At 52.4% G+C, this 25,688-nt stretch overlaps 1 protein-coding gene across 1 annotated transcript; it reads left to right on the top strand.

The window, feature by feature from the left end:
- Nucleotides 1–42: 42 nt before the first annotated feature.
- Nucleotides 43–22,693, top strand: AKAP8 (A-kinase anchoring protein 8). Its single transcript, XM_007995582.3, has 14 exons — nucleotides 43–160; nucleotides 2,549–2,587; nucleotides 4,601–4,633; nucleotides 5,187–5,466; nucleotides 5,913–6,396; nucleotides 6,885–7,014; nucleotides 7,232–7,278; nucleotides 9,016–9,049; nucleotides 10,871–10,958; nucleotides 14,662–14,803; nucleotides 15,090–15,183; nucleotides 15,889–16,019; nucleotides 17,455–17,550; nucleotides 20,834–22,693. The coding sequence occupies exons 1-14, from the start codon at nucleotides 142–144 to the stop codon at nucleotides 21,287–21,289; spliced, it is 2,073 nt and encodes a 690-aa protein (XP_007993773.3). The 5' UTR covers nucleotides 43–141; the 3' UTR covers nucleotides 21,290–22,693.
- The last annotated feature ends 2,995 nt before the right edge of the window (nucleotides 22,694–25,688 follow it).

Consider the following 25,688-nt stretch of genomic DNA (forward strand, 5'->3'; position numbering starts at 1 on the left):
CGTGAAGGCCAGCCAATGGGAGCGCGCGGAAGTAGTGACGTGTGCGCCTAGTCTTCCAGTAGTCGACGGCGGAGGTGCATTGAACGCATGCGTGCTGTGGTCGCCTAGTAAAAGGGGCTGCTGGTGGGCCGCGTTGAAGACATGGACCAGGGCTACGGAGGTTTGTGTAGGCTGCTGGGTGCAGAGTAGGGAGCGAAGGCTGAGTGCGAGCCACGCAGCCGCTGCGCAGACTGCCGCGGGCCGGGCCTTCGTCCCGAGTGTGGTTGCCGCAGCCGGGCCCTGCAGAGAGGCGGCCAGGGCGCGCGCGCGCGCGCCGCTCATTGGGCTTTGGCGCCGTCGCTCCCGGGGCGCTGCGTGCGGATTGGCCGTCAGGGCCCGAAGAGGCGGGCGGGACTCGGGGTTGGGGCAGACGCCGCGGTGGGCTTCATGGGGGGGCTCCTTGGGCTGTGCGGGCCGTTTCTGTCCCTCACCTTCGGCAGGGCCCTTCCGGCCCCCGGCGACCCCGGGGTTTGCACTCCCGGCTTCCTGTTCCGAAGACGCCACAAAATGGCGGCGCTAGGGGGCGGAGCTACAGCGTGGGGTCCTGAGGTCGGGCTCCGGGCGCTGGGTCTGGGGCCACAGGTGGACCGCTGGGGCCGCCTCTCCCGACCTGCCCTAGGCCTTCTGGGCCGGGTGGGGCCTCCGCTGGGCTCCCAAGGCCCAGGGCCCCTGTCCCGGAAGCCGTCGGGCTGCGCGGGGTCGGGCCTTTAATCCCCGGTGCTGCGTAGTGGGACCGAGTGCGGCCGGCGCGGGAGTCAGCCTCGCCGGGCTCCAGCTCTGTACCCGGCGCGTGCTGGCGTGGGACAGGATGGTGAGGGGCAGATGCTGAGTGTTTGTACAAAGCTGGAAACCTGATGTGCCCTGGGGCTGGTGACAGATTGGCCATTCTCATGTAGGCAGTGCGTTGTGGTGGCTTGGAGGGGCCAAGGGGTTGTGCAAGAGGGAACGTGTCCTTTCCCCGCTTGGCTTTAGCGCTTGGCCTGCAGTAGAGCCGATTTTCTCGAGCTTCCTGCTCCCCGGCTCTGGAATCAGAGCCTTCTGGAAGCCAAGTTTGCCCACAGGGGATAGTTGGGACACGCTGGGTGGAGCTCGACTGGGTGTAGAGAAGCTAGTGGTCTGATTCTGGCTGCAGGAGCTCAAGAAGTTGTCGATCTTGAGAAGTGGCAGGGCAAAATTATCCCATCACCAGAAATTGCAGAGACAGGAGAGGGGTCGGTCCTGAGGCGGCAGCGTGCGCGGTGTGCTTTGGTGTCTTCCGGGTCCTAGCGAAGGCTCTGCCTGGCTCTCCTGGTCTTCCACAGCCTGGGTAGATTTCACCATTCTTTCCTTTCCTTCCCATCAGATCTTTTCTGCCGGTATTGCCTTTTTCAGTCTTAGTTTGGAGAGGTTTTTTTTAATCCCCTTTTCCTACCTCCCGAAAACCTTTCAGGCACAGTGGAGATAGTTCAGCTTCCCCGATTTCTTGTGTTTCGGGGAGCGTTTTAAGGTTAATAGTGCGTGCTACTTACACTAGAGCTTCACAGGGAAGCGGCCTCTCGAGGTTGGTTACTTGCTGTTAGAATCTGCAGTCTGCCTTTCTGTTGCACGGATGCAAATTTAGAAGGCTTTGCGGTATGACGGAGGGGAAGGCGTAGCATAGCAGAGGGCAAAACTCAGCGGTTATGACTGGGTCAAGTCTCGTAACCCATGAGCCTAGCTCCCTTGTCTCTGAATGGCCTTCGGGACAACAGGGTTTGCTGGGTACTTGCAGTGTATCGGCACACACTAGGCACTTAGCGGCGGGGCTTGTTCTGGTGAGGGAGACATGAGTATGTTCCTGCCTCATCAAAGTGAAGTCATTTAACAGGCATGGTGGCCACCCGCGCGCAGCTCAGTGCTGGGCCCCAGGGACACAGAAATGAAGAGAACACAGTTCCCATCCTCCTTCCTGGAGGGACCAGACAGATCCCATAGTGGGCGGGGGTGTTGGAGGGTCGAAGACTGCAGTCTGATGCCTTTGGGCCAGGCCAAGGCCCTGGGACTTAAAGGTCCACGGGATCCGTGGAGGGCTTAAAAGTGATAGGAAGTGCGGCTTAGAGCGATGCAGTTTTATGTCACCAAATTCCCATGCTTGTTCTCAGTGACGGGGTACTTGTGATAGTAGTCGGAACTGGTTTCCTGGCTGTGTGGTGAGTGGGGGAATGTGTCCTCATGCTGAGTGGATTGTCTTGTGTTAGCCTCAGTTGTGGATGGACTCTTGGAGGGGTGAGGTACTTGGCCAAGGTCCCTCTGCAGGCGGAGCTGACTTCCAAGCCCACTTCCCACCCTTCTTTTTCTGCTTTGATCTCAGCCACGTGGAATGCGATGATGCCGTTAGCCAGCTGTGGGGTGGCTTTTTTGTGTGTTGGGGGGGTATTCCTTCTTGTAAGGCTGACACTGAACTGTAAGGAGATCCCTTTAGGAGTACCCCTGAAAGGACTGGTTCTCTGGTGTGACAAATAGAATCTTAACTCACGGGGTCTTCTTGCAGGCTATGGGGCATGGAGTGCTGGACCTGCCAACACCCAGGGTAAGTGGGCTCTGCTTTGCGGGTGAGGCGTGGGCTTCCCCTACATTCAAGGCCCTAGCATGGCAGAGCTGAACCTGATGGTCACCAGGGTCAAGGGAGGTGGTAGCCCGGGGGTCAGCAAACTTTGTGTAAAGGATCAGATGGTGAATATCTTTGTGGCTTTATGAGCTCCACAGTCTCTGTAGCAGGAAAGCAGTCATAAATGTGTGAAAGAGTGGATGGGACAATGCCAGTAGTTACTTATAGACATTATAATTCGAAGATCATAATTTGTGTGTGTTATTAAATCCTCTATTTTGGCAAAATAATTTTATTCTGAGTAAATAGCTGAGGGTATATCCAAGGTGTTTTTTCTCTATAATTAACAGATTTTTAGCACAGCTTTAGATTTAGTAGTAGTAGTTTCATAGGCCCACACATCTCTACTCAGGTGTAGTGTCTCTCATTAGTACGATTTTTTTTTTCTTTTGAGACAGAGTCTTGCTCTGTTGCCCAGGCTAGAGTGCAGGGGTGTGATCTCGGCTCACTGCAGCCGCAGCCTCCTGAGTAGCTGGGATTACAGGCACCCACCACCGCGCCCAGCTAATTTTTGTATTTTTAGTAAAGACAGGGTTTCACGATGTTGACCAAGCTGGTCTCGAACTCCTGACCTCGCGATCAGCCCTCCTTGGCCTCCCAAAGTGCTGGGATTACAGGTGTCAGCCACCACACCCAGCCTCATTAGTAAGATCTTTCATTAGCTGGGTGAGGCAGCTTATGTCTATAATCCCAGCAGTTTGGGAGGCTGAGACAAGAGGCTCACTTGAGCCTGGGAGTTTGAGACCCGAGCTCAAGTGATCCTTTTATCCTAGTAATAAAAAATTAGTAGGGCGTGGCAGTGCATGCCTGTAATCCCAGCCGCTCAGAAGGCTGAGGTAGAAAGGTTGCTTGAGCCCAGGAGGTCAAGGCTGCAGTGAGCTGTGAGCCACTGCACTCCAGCCTGGGTGACAGAGCAAGACCCTGTCTCAAAAAAAAAAAAAAAAAAAAAATCTTGCATTAGTGTGATGCATTTGTTACAATTAATTAGCCAACGTTTATGTGATATTATTCACTATAGCTCATAGTTTTTCTTAATTTGCATAGTCTCTGAGTTTTGACCCAATGTGTCAGTAATATATTTCATGTCAAAATGTGTCACTGAATATACCTTAGAAGCTTTACCCCAACCATTTAAAAATGTAAAATTCACCCTTCACTGAGGACAGAGCCTGAGAACACGGGGCTACAGGCAGTGTGCTGGTACGTACTTATGAGCACTGAAATTCGAAAATCACAAGGGCTGTGCCAAGGTGGGCAGTGGGCTCCGTGTGGCCTGACTTTTTGCAGACCCCCACTCTAGAGTCAGAGTCATGATGCTAGGCTTGTTTGGGGGGCCGTTGTGTGCTCTCTGCTGGCAAGATTTTCTGCTTTCTGCCAGCCCGTGTTCTAGGGCACGAGGGCTTCCTTTGTGTTCTGAGTCTGAGATCTGTCTCTAGCAATATGGGGAGTGGGGCTGCTTTTCAAGCCACCACCCGGTGTTTCAGGAGGAGGCCTTCGACGTCGCTCGAGGCACATAACGTCCTCTTGCTCGCTTGAGTTGAGGACGTGACTTTGCACCAGTGCCTAGCTGTGCAGTTGGCAGCGCCTGCACTCTGGCTTCTGGTGGGAACTGGCCCTTTACGAGGACTCTGCCTGGGGCCTGACCCGGCCAACCTCTTGGCGGCAGCCCACAGTAGACGAGCTTCCTGGGAAACGTGCAGCATCCCTTCCCTTGCCCTGACGGGAAGTTGGCCTTGCACGGGAGAAGGCTGGCTTGTGCTCAGCCTAGTGCTCTGTAGGAGTTGAGTGAGCTAAGAACACCCAAGGGTGCCTCCCTGAGCGCTGCAGAGGGAAGCCCTGGCCCTGGGACTGTGGAGAGTGGAGCGGGGTGACAGCTGGGGTGCCAGTGCCTTCGTTCTGCAAACAGGGCTCTTGTGTGTTTTTGTTTCCCCTAAGGTGCATATGGAACTGGCGTGGCCAGCTGGCAAGGTAAGCCCTTCTGTGGCGGGAGGGGGGGGTCTGTGGGTGGGCGAGTGGGCCTCTGATCTGAAGGCCAGGCAGGTCAGCCCTTCAGGGAGGTTTGACGTGGACTTTCTGGCTCTGTTCCTGAGGACACAGCCAGCCAGGGCTGCTGTTGTGAATACGGAGCGGTTGGTGGGGTGGGGCGGCTGCAGACAGCTGTGGTGGGCAGCTTCAGGGAGGCATGATGGGGAGGACTGTGCTCTGGGAGCAGCGCTCCTTTGTGGGGCCTGTCAGCAGCCGGAACTGCTGTTCCCAGACTCAGTCACCCGGCTTAGAATGGGGAACAGGTCCTAGAGTCTGGCACGGAAAACCCACTGCTTGGCCCTGAGGCTGCCCCTTTCTTTGGCTACCTCCTGCTGCCTCTTGGCAGGTCACAGTGCAGTGTGAAATGATGCCAGCAGCACTGGATCCCACACCCCTTTTCCTTCTTGGTGGCAGTGGGTGCCCCTCCCTGGTTGTGTCCACCATGGACAGGTCTCATGGGTGCTGAGGTCTGACTTGGCTCCTCCCCCCATGACAGGTTATGAAAACTACAATTACTACGGTGCCCAGAACACCAGTGTCACCACAGGCGCAACCTACAGCTACGGCCCAGCCTCGTGGGAGGCCGCCAAGGCCAACGATGGCGGCCTGGCGGCGGGGGGCCCTGCCGTGCACATGGCCTCTTATGGCCCAGAGCCATGCACCGACAATTCCGACTCCCTCATTGCCAAGATCAACCAGCGTTTGGACATGATGTCCAAGGAAGGAGGCAGGGGCGGGAGCGGCGGCGGTGGGGAGGGCATGCAGGACCGGGAGAGGTGATTATGGACCCAAGCCCTTCCCCTGGGACCCCACACCTCCCCACCTTTGTGCACATGGGAGCGGGCACCCACTCTTGAGGGAGGACCTGTCCTCGCCTCCCTCCTGGGTGTGGCATCGATGAGCTGGGCTCGTGGGGGGCCAGCGGTGTTACAGTAGGACTTCCTTGCTTTTCTTCATGGTGGGGCTTGGGCGTGGTTGTTGGCTAAGCTCCCTGAGACTCCTTTTTCCTGCATCCTGCTGCTCCTGTGGCCAGGGGTTCTGAGCCCCCACTCAGCAGCGTTCCCGGGGGCTGTTGGTTGGTGTTGGCCATCCGAGCGCTTAGGTGGGATACAGGGCGGTTTGGGTTGCTGTTTTGAATGTAGGGGCGTTGAGGTTATACTGAGGGAGTGTGGCAGCGGGTGACTGGGGCGACTGCCCCTGACAGGCTGTGCTTCTGTTGCAGCTCCTTCCGCTTCCAGCCGTTCGAGTCCTATGACTCCAGGCCCTGCCTGCCCGAGCACAACCCCTACCGCCCCAGCTACAGCTATGACTATGACTTCGACCTGGGGTCTGACCGCAATGGCAGCTTTGGGGGGCAGTACAGTGAATGTCGGGACCCGGCCCGGGAGCGGGGCTCCCTTGATGGCTTCATGCGGGGCCGGGGCCAGGGCCGCTTCCAGGACCGGAGCAACCCTGGCGCCTTCATGCGCAGTGACCCCTTCGTGCCCCCCACTGCGTCCTCTGAGCCCCTGTCCACGCCATGGAACGAGCTGAACTACGTGGGTGGACGGGGCCTGGGAGGGCCCTCCCCCAGCCGGCCGCCTCCGTCCCTCTTCTCCCAGTCCATGGCTCCCGACTACGGCGTGATGGGCATGCAGGCGGCAGGCGGCTATGACAGCACCATGCCCTACGGATGTGGCCGCTCGCAGCCTCGGATGCGGGATCGGGTAAGCCCTCACAAGGTCCCTTCCAGCTGCCTTCGCTTCTCTTTTTGGCAGCTTTATCGAGGTAAAATTTCCCCATCTCAACATTCACTTCAATGTTTTTAAGTGCGCAGTTCGACTTCTAGTTAATTTACAGGATTGTGCAACCATGCCCACCACCACAGCCTAATCTTAGCATTTCTGTCAGCTGGAAGAGAAACCTCTGCTCCTTAGTCACCCCCGTCTCCTCCCCCGCAGCCTCCAGCAACCACCACTGGTCTCTGGAGTTGCATGTTCTAGACATTTTGCACAGATGGAGTCACGAAACGTGCGGCCTTTTGTTCCTGGCTTCTTTCACTCAGCATGATTTTCTTTTTAGTTTCAAATAGGTTGTCTCTGCTTTTTAAAAGACCTTTTGGGCCCGTGTTGTCTGATCTTATAACCTTGCTGTTTTCTGTGGCCATCTTCACGGCCCCGGTAAGTAGCTCACGGGGTGTGCTTGTTGTCTGCAGCCCAAGAGGAGGGGGTTTGACCGCTTCGGACCAGATGGCATGGGCAGGAAACGGAAGCAGTTCCAACTTTACGAGGAGCCAGACACCAAACTGGCTCGGGTTGACAGTGAAGGAGATTTCTCTGAAAATGGTATGTCCTGGGGGCCAGGTGGGCCAGGCGGATGTAGGATGGGTCAGCTGCCTGCTGGGGTCTGCCTGCCCCGTCTGTGTCGTGGACACTCGCGGGTGGCATGTCTCACCGCCACTGTGGTCAGGGCACACTCACCCTGGACGGCGAGCTTGGGAGGGTGGAGACCAGATGGGACCACTCTCCGGGGACTGACTTTTCCTCTCTTTGTGTCTGGCAGATGACGCAGCTGGTGACTTCCGCTCGGGAGATGAAGAATTCAAGGGTGTAAGTCCACCAGGCAGCCCTTTCAGCTCTAGCGTGGGATTTCTTCTTTAATCGCCCTTCCTCACAAAGGGGCAGGAGTGGCTGCCATGATAGATTTGACTACCTCTGAGTGGATTTAGGACCCTGACTTTTAGCTAGGTTTCTAAAAGTTTTCCACCTTAGCCGGGCGCAGTGGCTCACACCTGTAATCCTAGCACTTAGGGAGGCCCAGGTGGGTGGATCACTTGAGGTCAGGAGTTCAAGACCAGCCTGGCCAACATGGTGAAACCCCATCTCAATTAAAAATACAAAAGTTAGCCAGGAGTGGTGGCATGTGCCTGTAGTCGCAGCTACTCGGGAGGCTGAGGGAGGAGGATCACTTGAACCTAGGAGGTGGAGGTTGCAGTGAGCTGAGATTGCACCACTGCACTCCAGCCTGGGCGACAGAGGGAGACTGTCTCGAAAAAATGTTTTCAACTTACAGCAAACATTCCCTTTCTAAAAAAAGCTCCCAGTTCCTCTCCCTCATCTCCAGGCCAGTAAGTGCAGGGACTATAGGCTGAAGCTTCCAAGCACAGGCTGGAGGCTGATTTGCCACCAGCTCCATAGCAGGTGCCGCTGACCGGTGTCCTCATCCTTCCGTCCTCACAACAAGGCACAGGCGGGTAGCATGTGGGGCCAGTTCGTAGCCGGGACCACCCCAAGCTCCTGGGGAGGTGCCTCAGCCACCCCAGTGAAGATTCTGATCCAAGTTGGAGGTGTAGGGCCTAGATGTCCAGCGTGGGAAAGAGGGCCTTCCCAAGTCCTTACAGTCACATAGGCAGGAGACGGTGGCTTTTCAGGTTTTCAGAGTCTCCCTTGATTGCTATTTTGCTGGTGTTGAGACTAGGAATCTCTGCAAACCTGCTGATTCTTAATTTAACCGTATGTTCACTGCCCAAGGAGTCAGCTCTGTTTAGATTCTCAGTTGAATTGTTTTTATCTATACATGATTTGTTATCAAGACATTGGGTAAATATAGGCCAGGTGCGGTGGCTCACGCCTGTAATCCCAGTATTTTGGGAGGCCGAGGTGGGTGGATCACTAGGTCACGAGATCGAGACCATCCCGGCCAATATGGTGAAACCCCGTCTCTACTGAAAATACAAAAATTAACCGGACGTGGCGGCGTGCACCTGTGGTCCCAGCTACTCCGGAGGCTGAGGCAGGAGAATAGCTTCAACCCAGGAGGCAGAGGTTACAGTGAGCCGAGATCATGTCATTGCACTCCAGCCTGGGAGACAGAGCGAGACTGTCTCAAAAAAAAAAAAAAAGATATTGGATAAATATAAACAAAAGCTCGGGAAACATGGTGGAACCCATTTTCTGTCAAGAATGCTGAAACTGGCATCCCCCAAGTGAGACTCCCTCTCCCTACGGTTGGCGAACAGGCTCTGTTCATAGAATTGTATGGGTGGGCCTTTGTCACGAGGTAGGCAGTTCTGCAGCATAGGAGGAACCGAGAGAGGGTGGGTGAGTGGCTTTCTAGAAAGGTGGTCGTCACAGAATCTCTGAAGGCAACTGGGAGTAATAAGAGGACACACAGGCCCTGTCCTGAGCCCCAGAGGGTGGTCCTGACGCTGTGGCTCATTCTTGGTGGTTTAACAACCTAGGTTTGGGGTGAGACTACCCACCAGGCAGTGGCCAGGGACTGGGCTGGTTGTGGAGAGCTGTGGACACACCAGCTCACTGCCGGACTTCGTGTATTCTCTTTTCCAGGAGGATGACTTCTGCGACTCTGGGAAGCAGAGAGGTAGGCGTCACCGTGTCCCTTGCAGCTTTCCTGTGTCTTCCTGGCTGCTCCGCACTTACTGCCCAGCTTCTGAGCAAGCCGGGGCCTGGATGGAGGGGCCCGTGGCTGTGGGGGAAGAGGGGCTGCAGCCACCAGATGGGCCTTGACCGTGGCAGTCGGCCGACACTTTGCTTCAAAGTGTCTGGGGCAGCATTTACCGGAAACGGGTCTGTCTGCCTGACCCGATGCAGGCTGTAGTGGGGATGGGGGGCAGCCTTGGGTGTCCACCACAGTTGAAGTTTGTAGGGAAGGAGACACATGAGAGAAGAGGCTCCCAGCCCATCTTCTGTGCCCTGCTCGGCCATGCATGTCCCTGAACTGTTTTCTCTAGGGCTTCCTTTTGTCCAGTTCTTTCCGTCACCTGCCCTGGGCCATGCTGTGGACCTCTGTGGTGGGGATACTGGCAGCTGCAGTGCACATTGCTTTGTGCCTGCAAGTGTGTGACAGCAGACAGCTGCGGGGTCGGGAGCACCAGGCCCACTGGGTCTTTGAGAGGCAGGCGCCCTTCAGTAGGTCTCTTCATGTCCAGTGCAGGAGACGAAAGGGTCTGTAGCAACAGCAGACCAGGCTTAAAGCCCCCACGGCAGGGCGGCCTGAGGTGCTGCGGCCTGGAGCTCGCCCTGAAGCCACTTGTTTCTTTACCTGTTCTGTGGGTCTTTCCGTAGCTGGTTACCCCAAGGATCACAGGCTGGCTCCTCAGTGGCCCTGCTCCCGTGCATTCTGAAGGCCCTTGGCTTAGATGCTCCTCCTGTTCAGGCTTAGCCAGCCCTCTGCGGTCCTCCCCCGTGCGACCCGCAGCAGGCCTGTCCATAGCACGGGGCGCCCCGAGCGCTTAGCGGCACAATGCTAAAGCAAAGGTGACATGTCTGTTGCGCGCAGGTCCTGCTACCTACCCGGGATGACTTTGCTATTAAACAGCAGTCATAGTTTCAGGCAGTGACCTCTTGCCAAAAATCCCACACGCCCTTTTGAGAGGCTTCTGAGCAGCGCACGCCGGTCGCCATCTTCGTGGGACAGTCTCGGGACTGGCATCAGGGGTAGGGGTTACAGTTCAGATGCTTCTCCAACCTTTTTTCAGCGTCTGTCCCTGGCCTCACGCTGGGATGATGGCCTTGTGGCTCTCCGAGGAGCTCCTGTGCTGGCCCCGGGGGACGGATGGGAGGACCAATCGGTCTCTTCCCAGATTTTTTTTCTAGGATTGCTTCCCACGCAGCCCTGGGAAAGCCCTAGATTGACGGTTTTTGTGAGTGGAAGATAGAGGTCGGGCCAGCAAGGACTATCAGACCTGCTGAGGCCCTAGTTCAGACGGGGCCACCAGGACACTCGTCACGGTCCACCTAGAGGTGGGATAGAGGGCGGCGGAGCAGCTGCTTCACTTCTTGAGGCCTTCAGCTGCCGCCTCTTCATCCGGGGAGAATTGGCTTCTCCTGTGATATTGGGAGAAGACCCCATTGCAGGGCATGAGATTGGACAAGCAGGATGGGGAGGACAGAGACAGCAGGGGGCTGTGGTGTACATGGGGTGGGCAGGCTGTGTCCCTGGCCCGTCCTGGCCGCCTCAGGCCATGTGGGGAGTGAGGTGACTACTCTGGCCTCTCACTCCAGGCCCGTGTCCACGAGGAGTCTCTGACGGTGCCTTGGGGCATCCTGGACTCTGCCGTGTGGTGCAGGCAGTGGCAGGGCACAGGGTGTAGTGGCCAAGCCGCAGCACCCCGACCAGGCCCTGGAGCTCAGCTCCTTTGCAGGCCCCTCAGAGCGTCTCGAAGGGACTTGTCTGTTGCAGGAGAGAAGGATGACGAGGATGAGGATGTGAAGAAGAGAAGGGAAAAGCAAAGGAGAAGAGACAGGACGCGGGACCGTGCAGCCGACAGGTGAGGCACGGGCACACACCCCCACAGGAGGAGGTGGACCTGGTGCAGTGGAGGCGCTCCCGAGCTCACCTGTCCTCCCTTCACAGTGCTGGGGGCCTGGTAGCCTGACTCCTCTGGCCAAACCAGTGGGAGGCAAAACAGGAAACCGTTGAGAGTGCAGAAAAGGCCATCGCTTGTGCTCCCAGCACACAAGCTACCTGTCTTCTAGGACGGCTGGGATGTTGCTTTGGCGAAGTTAGGTTTCTGTTCTTGCTTAGAGAACTGGTGTTTGACTCATGTCTCTTTTCCTCTGGAGTCCCAGCCTTACTAGTGGGTCTGTGTGGTGCATAACTGCCCAGCAGGGGGCTCTATTACTCTCCTGCAGGCCTGAGGGGCGGCTCTGTCCCTGGCCTGGTGTCTGGCATCTCAGTCAGTGTCCTGCGTTCACCTTATCCAAATCCAGACCACCCCTGGAGTTTGACGTAGCTAGGAGACAGGTAGGGACATGGTCCTACCATCAAGATTTTGTCCCAGACTAGAAAATGATTGCAAACTGTTGAGCCCAAAGGATGTCAGCGTGAGCACACCATGTGCCTGCCCCTCCCTGCCAGGAGTTAAGTGGCTTCCCACTAGAAACTGAAATTACCAGTGATCATGTGATGCTGAAGAATCCTTGACCTTAAGGTTCACGTGGGAGAGTGGTTTTTTTTTTTTTTTTTTTTTTTTTTTGTTCTTGAGATGGAGTCTTGATCTGTTGGCCAGGCTGGAGTACAATGGCGCAATCTCGGCTCACTGCAACCTCTGCCTCCTGGGTTCAAGCAATTCCGCCTCAGCCTCCTGAGTAGCTGGGATTACAGGCACCCGCCACCATGCCCAGCTAATTTTTGTATTTTTCGTAGTGGCGAGGATTCACTGCGTTGGCAAGGCTGGTCTCAAACTCCTGATCTCAGTGATCTTCCTACCTTGGCCTCCCAAAGTGCTGGGATTACAAGCGTGAGCCACTGTGCCCAGCCTGGACAGTGATTGTTTTGTTCAAAGAAATGCTTAGTAAAAGGGGTGAGATGCAGTGGCTCACACCTGTAATTCCAGCACTTTGGAAGGCTGAGCCGGCGGCTCGCTTGAGGCTAGGAGTTCAAGACCAGCCTGGTCAATATGGTGAAACCTGTCTAGTAAAACTACAAAAATTAGCCAGGCATAGTGGCAGGTGCCTGTTATTTCAGCTACTACTGTAATCTCAGCTACAAGAACGAAACTCCATCTCAAAAGAAAGGGAAATGCTTAGCAAAATGAAGCCAGGAAGCACACACAGAACTGTTTCTTCTTAAGCGGTACAGGAACATTGAAACCCTTGTTGTTTTAAACAGATAAAGGATGGATAGAGTAGATGACTTTCTAGGTCACATGGAAACTGAGATGACATTTTCTTTTTAAACTTTAGTAATATAATGAAGAGACAGGGGTCTTTGTCTGTTGCTTGGGCTATTGAACTAGCCTCAAGAGATCTTCTGGCCGGGCGCGGTGGCTCAAGCCTGTAATCCCAGCACTTTGGGAGGCCGAGACAGGTGGATCACGAGGTCAGGAGATCGAGACCATCCTGGCTAACACGGTGAAACCCCGTCTCTACTAAAAAATACAAAAAAAACTAGCCGGGCGAGGTGGCGGGCACCTGTAGTCCCAGCTACTCGGGAGGCTGAGGCAGGAGAATGGCCTGAACCCGGGAGGCGGAGCTTGCAGTGAGCTGAGATCCGGCCACTGCACTCCAGCCTGGGCGACAGAGGGAGACTCCATCTCAAAAAAAAAAAAAAGAGATCTTCCTGCCTTGACCTCCCAGAGTACTGGGAGAAGGGCATAGAGATGACATTTTTTTACTTTTTGCTTTTTTTAAATCTTGTATGTTCTTCCAATGAAGAGGTGACTGATTTTTATTTATCTATTTTTTGAGACAGAGCCTCGCTCTGTCACCCAGGCTGGAGTGCAGTGGCACGATCTCCACTCACTGCAAGCTCTGCCTCCTGGGTTCGCACCACTCCATAGGGGGTGTCTGCAGAAGTGGACGTGTCTTCGTGGTGCTTGTCAGAGGTCAGAAGCTAGGCCTGTGGAGTTGGCAGAGGTGAAGTCCTGAGTGCCACAGGGCCTGTACCCCTACACCAGAAGGGCAGGAGCCTCCAGGACAGAGCCAGGGAGGAAGCACCCCAGTGTGGTGGCCTGGGGGGTCTTCAGGCTGCTCTCCCTTGCCATGCAGCGTGGTTACTTTTGGGGAGGCTTCAAAAGCCCGTGACAGAGAAGCCTCCCTTTTCATCTGTAGAATTGGTTGTGACATGTCTCTATGTGGAGTCTCATGGGAGAGCTGGTCTTGGGTTTTGTGTTTTGAATTGTGCGAGGTGTTTTGTCTGCACGTAAAATGAGGTTGCCTTGTGTCATCCCAGTGGCTGCAGAGAGAAACTCATCTGAGAAGCTGTGGAGCTAGATGCTGGGCCCCAAGAGCCGCCAGCCAGAGCCTAGGGCGTCCCCAGTTCTGAGCAGTTGCAGCTTTCCGGTGTTTTCTCAGGGGCTTTGGGGCCAGAGGGGCTGCAGTGTCAGCAGATTACTATGTGAATCATTTGCCTGAGATACTTGCCAGTCCGTGTTCCAATTCTTCAGCTGGGGAAGTTTGGGTAACTGCCGTTCTGTTGCTCCTTGGGAAGTCAGAACTCTTGGTTCAACAGTGACTTTCCCTAGCTGAGTGCAGTGGCATGCACCTCTAATCCCAGCTACTTGGGAGGCTGAGGCGGGTGGATCACCTGAGGTCAGGAGTTCGAGACCAGCCTGGCCAACATGGTAAAACCCTGTCTCTACTAAAAATACCAATAAAAAAAAAAAAAAAAAAAAAGGCTGGGTACGGTGGCTCACACCTGTAATCCCAGCACTTTGGGAGGCGGGGGCGGGTGGATCACAGGTCAGGAGTTTGAGACCAGCCTAGCCAACATGGTGAAACCCCGTCTCTATTAAAAATACAAAAATTAACTTCATGTGGTGGCGGGCGTCTGTAACCCCAGCTACTCGGGAGGCTGACACAGGAGAATCACTTGAACCCGGGAGGCGGAGGTTGCAGTGAGCTGAGATCGCACCACTGCACTCCAGTCTGGGCGACAGCGAGACTCCATCTCAAAAAATAAAATAAAATAAGAATGCGAAAACAATGGCCGGGCGCAGTGGCTCACGCCTGTAATCCCAGCACTTTGGGAGGCAGAGGCGGGCGGATCACCGGGTCAGGAGATCGAGACCATCTTGGCTAACACGGTGAAACCCCGTCTCTACTAAAAATACAAAAAATAAGCTGGGCGTAGTGGCAGGCGCCTGTAGTCCCGGCTGCTCAGCAGGAGAATGGCGTAAACCTGGGAGGTGGAGCTTGCAGTGAGCTGAGATCATGGGACTGCACTCCAGCCTGGGCGACAGAGCGAGACTCCATCTCAAAAAAAAAAAAAAAAGCCAGGCTTGGTGGTGGGGGCCTGTAATCCCAGCTACTCAACTCAGGAGGCTGAGGCAGGAGAATTGTTTGAACCCGGGAGTTAGAGGTTACAGTGAGCTGAGATTGCGCCATTGCACTCCAGCCTGGGCAACAAGAGTGAAACTCAGTCTCAAAAAAAAAGAAAAAGATTCCTGAAAATCCTGATTCTATTTCAGCTCTCCCCAGAGGTGAGCTGATGCTCCCTGCTTCACTCCCCTCCTTGTTTTCCTTCCCCAGAATTCAGTTTGCCTGTTCTGTGTGCAAGTTCCGTAGCTTTGACGATGAAGAGATCCAGAAGCATCTGCAAAGCAAATTCCACAAAGAGACACTGCGGTTCATAAGCACCAAGCTGCCTGACAAGACAGTGGAGTTCCTGCAGGTAAAGGACAGCTGGGTCCTGTCACCTCATCTTCCATCTATCCGGCAGGTGCCGGATTCCTTGAAGGACAAAGGGAAATCAGACGCCATACTTGGCCAAGGTTTCCTTTCCCAGATAGAGCAGCTGTGTAAGTCCCCGAGTCACGGGGACAACCGAGAGCTCCGGCCATAGTGCTGTGCTGCCCATGGAACTGCTCTGATAGCTGCCTGCCTAGCCCTGGCAGCTGAGAAAAGTCCACACATGCCAGCCTCTCATTTTACTTTATGCCATCTCCAACCCCACCTAGGAATACATCGTAAACAGAAATAAGAAAATTGAGAAGCGGCGTCAGGAATTGATGGAGAAAGAAACTGCGAAACCAAAACCAGATCCTTTCAAAGGTGAGTTGTGATCCCAGGATGCCTGCTGTCCTGGATGGTAGTAAGGCATGTGACGGGACCCGTAAACCGTGGCGCGAGGCTGGGCGTGGCGGATCACGAGGTCAGGAGATCCAGGCCATCCTGGCTAACATGGTGAAACCCCATCTCTACTAAAAAATAGAAAAAAGTAGCTGGGCGTGGTGGCTGGGCGCCTGTAGTCCCAGCTACTCGGGAGGCTGAGGCAGGAGAATGGCGTGAACCCTGGAGGCGGAGGTTGCAGTGAGCCAAGATCGCACCACTGCACTCCAGTCTGGGCGACAGAGTAAGACTCAGTCTCAGAAACAAAAAAAAGCAATGTGGTGCAAAGCCAGCTCAAGGTGGCTGAGAAGGTGATGGTGAGACCTGTGGGAAGAGCGCTCAGCAGCAGTGGAAAGAAACCTTCGGATGTGGCTTTGCATAGATCGTAGCTTATATCCTGACGTTAAGTACATTTATGTCTTTTCCTCCTTGGTTTGAAAAGAAAGGACCAGGAGGAACAGAAAAGCTGAAGTGTGCGGAATTCCCAGCTATAGAGGCCGATGTGCTAACCCATACTCCCCATAGAAAGGCAGGCTGTGCCCTTCTGACTCCTCAGAGTTGCAGGGAGAAAACGTGGGCCCTGTTGGGGAGTGGGAGGAAAGAATCACTTGCTGTCCCAGATCCTAAAAGACATGCGTTTCCTCGCAGGGATTGGCCAGGAGCACTTCTTCAAGAAGATCGAGGCTGCTCACTGCCTGGCCTGCGACATGCTAATTCCTGCACAGCCACAGCTCCTCCAGCGGCACCTGCACTCCGTGGACCACAATCACAACCGCAGGGTGAGTCTTCCTCCCACACTGCCTGGGGTGCGCATTGCAGGGCTGCGGCTCAGAGCCTGCTGTGTCTTATGGGGAATAACAACATCTTTAGGGGCTCTTGCTGTGTTTCAAGTCTGTCACTTCCATCGATGGGTCGTAGGATTCGTCTCAATTTTTATACAAATATGAGAAAATGTGTTGCTTAGACTCAATTAAATGCAGTAGCTACGATTCTCCTGATAGTGTTTCCACATAGGTCAGTTTCCCAGTAGCTGAAGGCCTGGGGGCTTCTGTAAGGTGAGACCAAAGGGCCATTGAGAGCCGAGTGGCCCAGGGGACTTGGACTAAAGGACTGGTTCTGTCCTTACCTACCTGATGGGGCTTCAGGCTAAATGTTGAGCCCAGGGGTCACATGTTGAAGATTCTGGAAAAATACCTTCTTTTGTAAGGAGTCAAATCATAAGTATTTTTAGCATTGCGGACCATAGAGGCCCTATCCAGTGACACAGCTATACCTGCTGTCAGTGCAGAAAAGCAGACAGTGAAGGGTGCCTGTGGCTGCGTTTGCTCTGCAGCCTGTCACTTTCTGGCCCTGGGTTAGCAGCTCTCTCCTTAGTTTACTCAGCTATTAAATGGGGAGGTCAAAAGCTGCCCACCCATCTCACAGTACTGTGTTTTGGTTTTGGTTATGGTTTTTTGGTTTTTGTTTGTTTGTTTGATGGAGTTTCACTCTTGTTGCCCAGGTTGGCGTGCAGAGGTACGATCTCAGTTCACTGCAACTTCCACCTCCCAGGTTCAAGCAATTCTCCAGCCTCAGCCTCCTAAGTAGCTGGGATTACAGGTGCCCGCCACAACGTCCGGCTAATTTTTTGTATTTTTAGTAGAGATGGGGTTTCACCATGTTGGCCAGGCTCGTCTTGAACTCCTGACCTCAGGTCATTCACCCGCCTCAGCCTCCCAAAGTGCTGGGATTACAGGCGTGAGCCACTGCCCCCAGCCCCAGTACTGTTAAAGATAAGCTGAAAAGCAGTATACAAACAAGGGACCATTGTGCTGAAGGCGTGAGCTGCCACACCCAGCATAGTCATACTTTTGTTGAACTTATGAAATCAGTGTAACCCCAGAAACTGAAAAGAAAGAGCTTGCCCTTTTCCTCCACTGAGCCCACACCTCCTTTCATTTGTGAAGGCTCTTGTTTCACCCCCGATTCTACATGTACTACTTGGGTATCAGTGGCGCATCTTTGCGTTTATCTCTTAAGATTGTCCAGCTTTTCCAGTTTGTTAGTCTTGGTTGCACAGTCTCTCTGGAGCCTTCTTTCGATTCGTGGAGCCTGGTGTTTTGAGATTTGCCTCTGCAGAGGGCTGATCTCAGGATGACTCGGCGGAGCCTGACTGGTTTGTTCTCTTGCTTATCTTTGCCATTTTTAAAAGATCACATTGGGTTCCCTTTGCAGTTGGCTGCTGAACAGTTCAAGAAAACCAGTCTCCACGTGGCGAAGAGTGTTTTGAACAACAGACATATAGTGAAGATGCTGGAGAAATACCTCAAGGTTTGTGCTTGGGAGTACCACAGACAGGAAAAGCTTTTGAAAGGGAAGACGAACCCCACGAGCAAGGAGTTGAATCCAGAGTGCAGCGTTCAGCATTTCTGAGTCTTTTGACCAGTTGAGGGACACTGGAGTACGTCAGGCTCAGGAACGTGACAACTGGGATTTCCAATCAGTCACTGCTTGCCTGGGGACTCTGGGGATGTGGTGCAGCTTGAAAATCCTGATTGTTTAGCCTTAAAATTCTGAGCAAATGATTTTTAGGTGCTTTAGAAAAACCCAAGGTTAGCCCTACTCGGGAAGCTGGGATGGGAGGATTGCTTGAGCCCAGGAATTTGAGGCTACAGTGAGTGATGGTGGTACCACTGCACTTCAGCCTGGGTAACATAGCAAGACCTGGTCTTTAAAATAAAGGAAAGCGGAGAACTGGGAGTTATGGCTCATGCCTGTAATCCCAGTAGCTTGGGAGGCTGAGGCAGGAGGATCCCTGAGCCCAGGAGTTAGAGGAGTTACGATTGTGCCACTGCACTCCAGCCCGGTTGACAGAGCGAGACCCCATCTCAAAAAAAATATCCAAGGTAGATGATAGTTTTCCAGAAGAGAAGCTAAAAAGAGGTTTCACTGATAGAGCCAACGGACAGTGAGGTTGAAGGTGAATGAGGTTGAAGGTGAGGGGTAGTGAGGAACCAGAGCCTTCATGCTGGGAGCAGCATATAAAAGTTCCAAAGTGCGTGCTCATGGAGAGAAGGCTGGTTGGAAGAGCTCCCAGTTCTTTCTTGTGAAACCCATTTTGCTCAGTGTTCATCCCAGTACTTCAGCATTTGGGGCAGGCAGCTAAGTCCCAGCCCACAACCTGACTTCAGGACCTGTTTGCCCTCCTCTCAGTTACTAAACACTTCCATATTGGACAGTTCCATCCATTAAAGGCACAGAATCTAAATAACCAATTTAAGAAACATGACTGGGCTGGGCGTGGTGGCTCACACCTGTAATCCCAGTACTTTGGGAGGCTGAGGTGGGCAGATCACTTTGAGCTCAGGAGTTCGAGATCAGCCTGGACAACATGGTGAAACCCTGTTTGTACAAAAAATACATAAATTAGCCAGGCATGGTGGCCCATGCCTGTGGTCCCCGCTACTTAGGAGGCAGAGGTTGCAGTGAGCCAAGATCGTGCCACTACACTCCAGCCTGGATGACAGAGTGAGACCCTGTCTCAAAAAAAAAAAAGAGGGAAGAAACATAACTCATGATTTTACCTTTGTAGCTGAAGCAAGGTAAAAGTTTCTAGAGTCAAGTGTGGGCTCAGGCTTCTAAGCGTCTCTTTTTTTTTTTTTTTTTTGAGTTAGGGTCTTGTTCTCTTACCAGGCTGGAGCGTAGTGGTGTGACGATAGCTCACTGCAGCCTCCCATTCCTGAGCTCAAGAGGTCCTCCCCGCTCAGTCTCCCAGGTAACTGGGACTGCGGTAGTACACCACCACACCTGGCTCATTTTTTTTTTTTTTTTCTTTTTGAGATGGAGTCTTGCTCTACCGCCCAGGCTGGAGTGCAGTGGTGTAACCTCTACCACCTGGGTTCATGCCATTCTCCTGCCTCAGCCTCCTGAGTAGCTGGGACTACAGGCGCCCACCACCACTCCTGGCTAATTTTTTTAGTTTTGATAGAGATGGGATTTCACCATGTTAGGATGGTCTCGATATCCTGACCTCGTGATCCACCCGCCTCGGCCTCCCAAAGTGCTGGGATTACAGGCGTGAGCCGCTGCGCCCAGCCTCACACCGGCTAATTTTTAAGACACTCTTGCTCTGTTGCCCATGCCGGTCTGGCCTCAAGTGATCCTCCCACCTTGACCTCCCAAATTGCTGGGGTTACAGGCATGAGCGCCTTGCCCTAAGCATCATATTTTAAAACATGTTTCCTAATCTGGTAATGATAACTTTTAGTTTGCTTGTTTTAGACTACAGATAGTTTTTTAGCATATAGTTAGGAGAATTTTGACTTCTGAGGGAGTCAGACTTGATTTGAATCTTCATTCTGATGTGTAGTAGTTTTGTTACCTCTGGCAAGTTACTGATCTTTGAAGCTCAGTTCCTTTTCTGTAAAATGGGGATTTATCTCAAGGCTATGGGCACAAATGACACTTAAAAAAAATTTTTTTTTTGTTCTGCAAACTCTGCCTCCTGGGTTCAAGCGATTCTCATGCCTCTGCCTCCTGAGTAGCTAGGATTGCAGGCATGTGCCACCATGCACGGCTCATTTTTGTATATTTTGTACAGCCGGGGTTTCGCCATGTTGCCCAGGCTGGTCTCGAACTCCTGAGCTCAAGCAGTTCTCTGGCCCCAGCCTCCCAAAGTGCTAGGATTACAGATTACAGACGTGAGCCACTGCACCTTAATGACACTAAAAAATTACGTAGTGTTAACTTCTGTTACATGCCGTTTTTTAAAAAACATCAAGTTAAGACTGGGCGCAGTGGCTCACGCCTGTAATTCCAGCACATTGGAAGGCCGAGGTGGGCAGATCACGAAGTCAGGAGGTCAAGACCATCCTGGCTAACATGGGAAACCCCGTCTCTACTAAAAATACAAAAAATTAAGCGGGCGTGGTGGCAGGTGCCTTGAGCTACTCAGGAGGTTGAGGCAGGAGAATGGCGTGAACCCGGGAGGTGGAGGTTGCAGTGAGCTGAGATTGCGCCACTGCACTCCAGCCTGGGCGACAGAGGGAGACTCCATCTCAAAAAAAAAAAAAAGGCATCAAGTTAAGAAATCCTAGGTCTTGTGAACTTTTCCTCACTGTTACATGCTTGATTAAAAACTGCAGGCTGGGCGCAGTGGCTCACACCTGTAATCCCAGCACTTTGGGAGGCTGAGGCGGACAGATCACCTGAGGTTGGCATTCCAGACCAGCCTGACCAACATAGAGAAACACCATCTCCACTAAAAATACAAAATTAGCCGGGCGTGGTGGCGCATGCCTGTAATGCCAGCTACTTGGGAGGCTGAGGCCAGAGAATCACTGGAGGCGGAGGCTGTGGTGAACCGAGATCACACCACGGCAGTCCAGCCTGGGTGACAATGAGACTCCGTCTCAAAAAAACCAATTGCAGAATATCTGGCGACACTTTCCTGAATCTGTAGGCTCTGAGAACACGTAGGATTCACTCCTGTGGTGTAACTTACAGAAGTGTTTCATTGTGGACTCTGCTGGTTCTGGAAAGCTGACATCCCAGCACTCATGGGCCTCCTGAGCTCTGCTTAGACCACACTGACTTGTGTTTCCTCTTTGGCCAGGGTGAGGACCCTTTCACCAGTGAAACCGTTGATCCAGAAATGGAAGGAGATGACAATTTAGGAGGTGAGGATAAGAAAGAGACACCTGAGGAGGTGGCCGCGGACGTCTTAGCCGAGGTGATTACAGCAGCAGTGAGGGCTGTAGATGGGGAAGGAGCGCCTGCTCCAGAGAGCAACGGGGAGCCAGCTGAGGGCGAAGGCCCCATGGACACAGCGGAGGCCAGTAGTGATTCTCAAGCTGAACAGCTGCTGGAAGAGCAGGTACCCTGCGGAACGGCACCTGAGAAGGGCGTCCACGAGGCCAGAAGTGAGGCTGCAGAGGCTGGAAATGGCACCGAGACAATGGGAGCAGAGGCAGAAAGTGCCCAAACCAGAGCTGCTCCTGCTCCAGCTGCCACGGATGCCGAAGTGGAACAAACTGATGCAGAGTCCAAAGATGCTGTTCCCACAGAATGATGCCCATTTCCCTGTGTCAGGGAAGGCATTGGGATGATGGAGGTGCTGCTCCTTCTCCCTTGGTTTATAAGCAGTACAAGGGCATGTGCTCCTGGAATATGCTGTCAGCTAATTTTGGTGAAGAGACCCAGCCGTTTCCTCCTGAGCAGTGCCTCTCACGGCTTGTCTGGTGCAGTCGTGTGGCTTCTTGCCCAGGTTTGAAAGAAGTACATTGTCCTTAGTGACTGTAACATGTCTCTTGACACTGCACTTGGAAATAATAAAGGTTGGGTGATTATATCTTGATGATACATTACTTGTTCAATATAGCCGCTGATGGAATGCCTCTTTTTTTATTTTATTTTTTTCCATATTTTATTTTATCTTTTTTGGTTGGGAACAGCTCAACACTAGGAATATATCTTGCTCTATAGAGGATTTTTGTTTGTTTGTTTGTTTGTTTCAAGCTTCAGCCTTTAACCTATACCTCTGTAGTGCACCATATGGTGTGTGACTTTCACAGGACTCGGCAGCACCTGGTTCACGTGTGGCCCCACGTCACATCCATGCGCTCTCAAAGGCCAGAAGAATCTGACCGACCTACGCCACTGGAAACACACCCACCTCAGCCTCAGGAACCAGACTGTGCAGAGGGCATTGCGCCCCAATCTTTAGTCCTTGCTCAATCAGTTCTCTAATATTTTACCTCATTTGTGTTCCACCTCTAGATTACTTCAGTTTTTTTTTTCCTTTAAAATTAGTTACTGCCACTCAAATGTATTTACAAAGAAAATTTGGCCAGACTCAGTGGTGCATGTCTATAATCCCAGCACTTTGGGAGGCCGAGGCGGGAGGATAGCTTAAGCCCAGGAATTCAAGACCAACCTGGACAACAGAGCAAGACCCCATCTCTTAAAAAAAAAAAAAAAAAAAGAAAAGAAAACTTGATGTGATTCCCATAGATGGAATAATCCAGCATAAGTTGCCATAGATAGAAGCTATCGGTAAAAAAACAATAATGAAGTACATGTTTCATTTTAGAGAAATAACTATTACTTTAGACCTTTCCAGAATCTGAGAAAGGGAGGCTAGCATGTGTTCAAGGTTAGCACACAACAGTTAGAATTTCCTCAAATCAGAAGAATTGGAAGATACCCCCCCTTTTGAAATGGCCCTGCTATGTCGGTTTCCCTGTGGCTTTGTGAACTGTATACATCTCACATGTTGGGAAACGCCACTGGGAAGTGATTAGGAGGCAGTAAAATTTTTGCTGAGCCTCTGCTGTATACTGGGGGGCTAACTCACCATGCACATTCTAGGAACTGGGTCCTGCTCATGAGGAGCCTTAGTGGAGATTCCAGGTGAATATTTATTAAAAAGTCAACAATAGAACTGAAAATGGAAATAAACTGCTTGATAAGACGACAGTGCCTCTGGGTCATTTCTCCTCAGCATCCATTCATGTTGCGTAGATGCGTCTTAATCGCAGGTTGAGCCTGCTGTTTAAGCTTGTTATCTTAAGGCAAAAATGTTGGTAGCATTGAACATCAGTAGTGGAAAAAAACATCACTAGTGGAACTGCTTTGTTTTCTTAATTTTCATTTTTTCCTTTTTTTTTAATTTGAGACAGAGTCTCACTCTGTTGCCCAAGCTGGAGTGCAGTGGCGCGATCTTGGCTCACTGCAACCTCCACCTCCTGGATTACAGGCTTGAGCTACTGCACCTGGCCCCCTGCCCTTTTTTTTTCTTCTTCTAAAACTCCCAAGACCCGGCCAGGCATGGTAGCTCACAACTGTATTCGTGGTACTTTAGGAGGCCGACACAGGTGGATCACTTGAAGTCGGGAGTTCGAGACCAGCCTGGCCAACATGGCAAAAATACAAAAATTAGCTGGGTGTGGTGGCACATGCTTGTAATCCCAGCTACTGGGGAAGCTGAGGCAGAAAAATTGCTTTAACCAGGGAGGCAGAGGCTGCAGTGAGTCGAGGTTACGCTACTGCACTCCAGCCTGGGCAACAGAGCAAGACTTTGTCTCAAAAAAATAAAATATTAGGTCGGGTGCGGTGGCTGACGCCTGTAATCCAAGGACTTTGGGAGGCCAAGGTGGGCAGATCACAAGGTCAGGAGCTCGAGAACATCTTGGCCAACATGGTGAAACCCCATCTCTACTAAAAATATAAAAATTAGCTGGGCATGGTGCTGTGCGCCTGCAGTCCCAGCTACTCTGGAGGCTGAGGCAAGAGAATCACTTGAACCCTGGAGGCAGAGGTTGCAGTGACCCAAGATCGTGCCACTGCACTCCAGCCTGGCAACAAGAGCAAAACTTCATCTCAAAAAAAAAAATATATATATATATATATATATGAATCCAAGACCTGTCACGAAATTGGTCTGAATGTCACTGAGGCTCTTCCACCTTCCACCTCTTGGTGAAACTACATAATTTTTTTGTTGTTTTGTTTTGTTTCATTTTACAGGCAGGATCTCACTCTCTTGTCCAGGCTGGAGTGCAGTGGCACCACAGTAGCTCACTGCAGCCTCCAAATCTTGGTTTGAAGTGATCCTCCCACTTCAGCCTCCTGATTAGCTGGGACTACAGGAGTGCACCATTCTGCCCAGCTAACTTTTAAAAGTCTTGTAGCCAGGCGCGGTGGCTCATGCCTGTAGCCCAGCACTTTGGGTGGCCGAAACAGATGGATGGCCTGAGGTCAGGAGTTCAAGACCAGCCTGGCCAGCATGGTGAAACCCCATCTCTACTAAAAGTATAAAAATTAGCCAGGCATGGTAGCAGGTGCCTGTAATCCCAGCTACTCAGGAAGCTGAGGCAGAAGAATTGTTTGAACCCAGGAGGCGGAGGTTGCAGTGAGCTGAGATCACGCCATTGTATTCCAGCCTGAGCAACAGAGCGAGATTCTGTCTCAAAAAAAAGTCTTGTAAGCTGGGCGTTGTGGCTCATGCCTGTAATCCCAGCACTTTGGGAGGATGAGCTGGGTAATCACCTAATGTCAGGAGTTTGAGATGAGCCTAACAAACATGGTGAAACCCCATCTCTACTAAAAATATAAAAAATTAGTCGGGCGTGGTGGTGGGTACCTGTAATCCCAGCTACTCAGAAGATTGAGGCAGGAGAATTTCTTGAACCCGGAAGGCGGAGGTTGCAGTGAGCCAAGGTCATGCCATTGCACTTCAGCCTGGGCAACAAGACAACAAGAGTGGGACTCCGTCTCAAAAAAAAAAAAAGAAAAAGCCGGGCACGGTGGCTCACGCCTGTAATCCCAGCACTTCAGGAGGCCGAGGCAGGCGGATCATGAGGTCAGGAGATCGATACCATCCTGGCTAACAGAGTGAAACCCCGTCTCTACTAAAAATATGAAAAAATTCGCCGGGCGTAGTGGCGGGCGCCTGTAGTCCCAGCTACTCGGGAGGCTGAGGCAGAAGAATGGCTTGAACCCGGGAGGCGGAGCTTGCAGTGAGCCAAGATCGCGCCACTGCACTCCAGCCTGGGTGGCAGAGCGAGACTCCGTCTCAAAAAAAAAAAGTCTTGTAGTAGAGGCTGGTCTTGAACTCCTGGCTTCAAGCGATCCTCCCGATTCAGCCTCCTGAGTAGCTATGACTACAGATGCATGCCTGCACACCCAGCTTTCATGAATTACTTTATTCCTACACTTAGGGTTAAACTAGGCCCTCATTCCCCAAGATGAGGAATAACTACCTGGTTGCACAAATGGGCTGCCCTTATGTGTTCCAGAAATAACAGAAATAAATTGCAAGCTTACTCATTTAAATGAGGAGAACTAATATTTATCAGTTATTTCCCCCATTTGCAGATAGGAAACCTGATGGGGAGATTAGTAACTTTCAGGGTCACAAAGCAAAGATGGGTTCCTAATAAACATGCAGGTTTGTGACACACCAATGACTGTGCACATTCCACAGGTACCTTTTTTTTTTTTTTTTTTTTTGAGATGGAGTCTCACTCTGTCGCCCAGGCTGGAGTGCAGTGGAGCAATCTCAGCTCACTGCAAGCTCCACTTCCTGGGTTCATGCCATTCTCCTGCCTCAGCCTCCCAAGTAGTTGGGACTACAGGCACCTGCCACCACTCCCAGCTAATTGTTTATTTTGTATTTTTAGTAGAGATGGGTTTTCACCATGTTAGCCAGGATGGTCTCGATCTCCTGACCTCATAATCTGCCCGCCTCGGCCTCCTAAAGTGCTGGGATTACAGGAGTGTGCCACCACGCCTGGTCCTTTTTTTTTTTTTTTTTTTTTTCCGAGACAGGGTCTCACTCGGTTAGAGTGCAGTGCTGCAATCATGGCTCCCTGCAGCCTCACCTTCCAAGGGCTAAGATGATCCTCCCACCTCAGCCTCCGGGACTGTAGCTGGGACTACAGGTGTGCGCCACCATGCCTGGCCTAATT

The sequence above is a fragment of the Chlorocebus sabaeus genome, chromosome 6 (assembly GCF_047675955.1).
Source record: "Chlorocebus sabaeus isolate Y175 chromosome 6, mChlSab1.0.hap1, whole genome shotgun sequence".
NCBI lineage: Eukaryota > Metazoa > Chordata > Mammalia > Primates > Cercopithecidae > Chlorocebus > Chlorocebus sabaeus.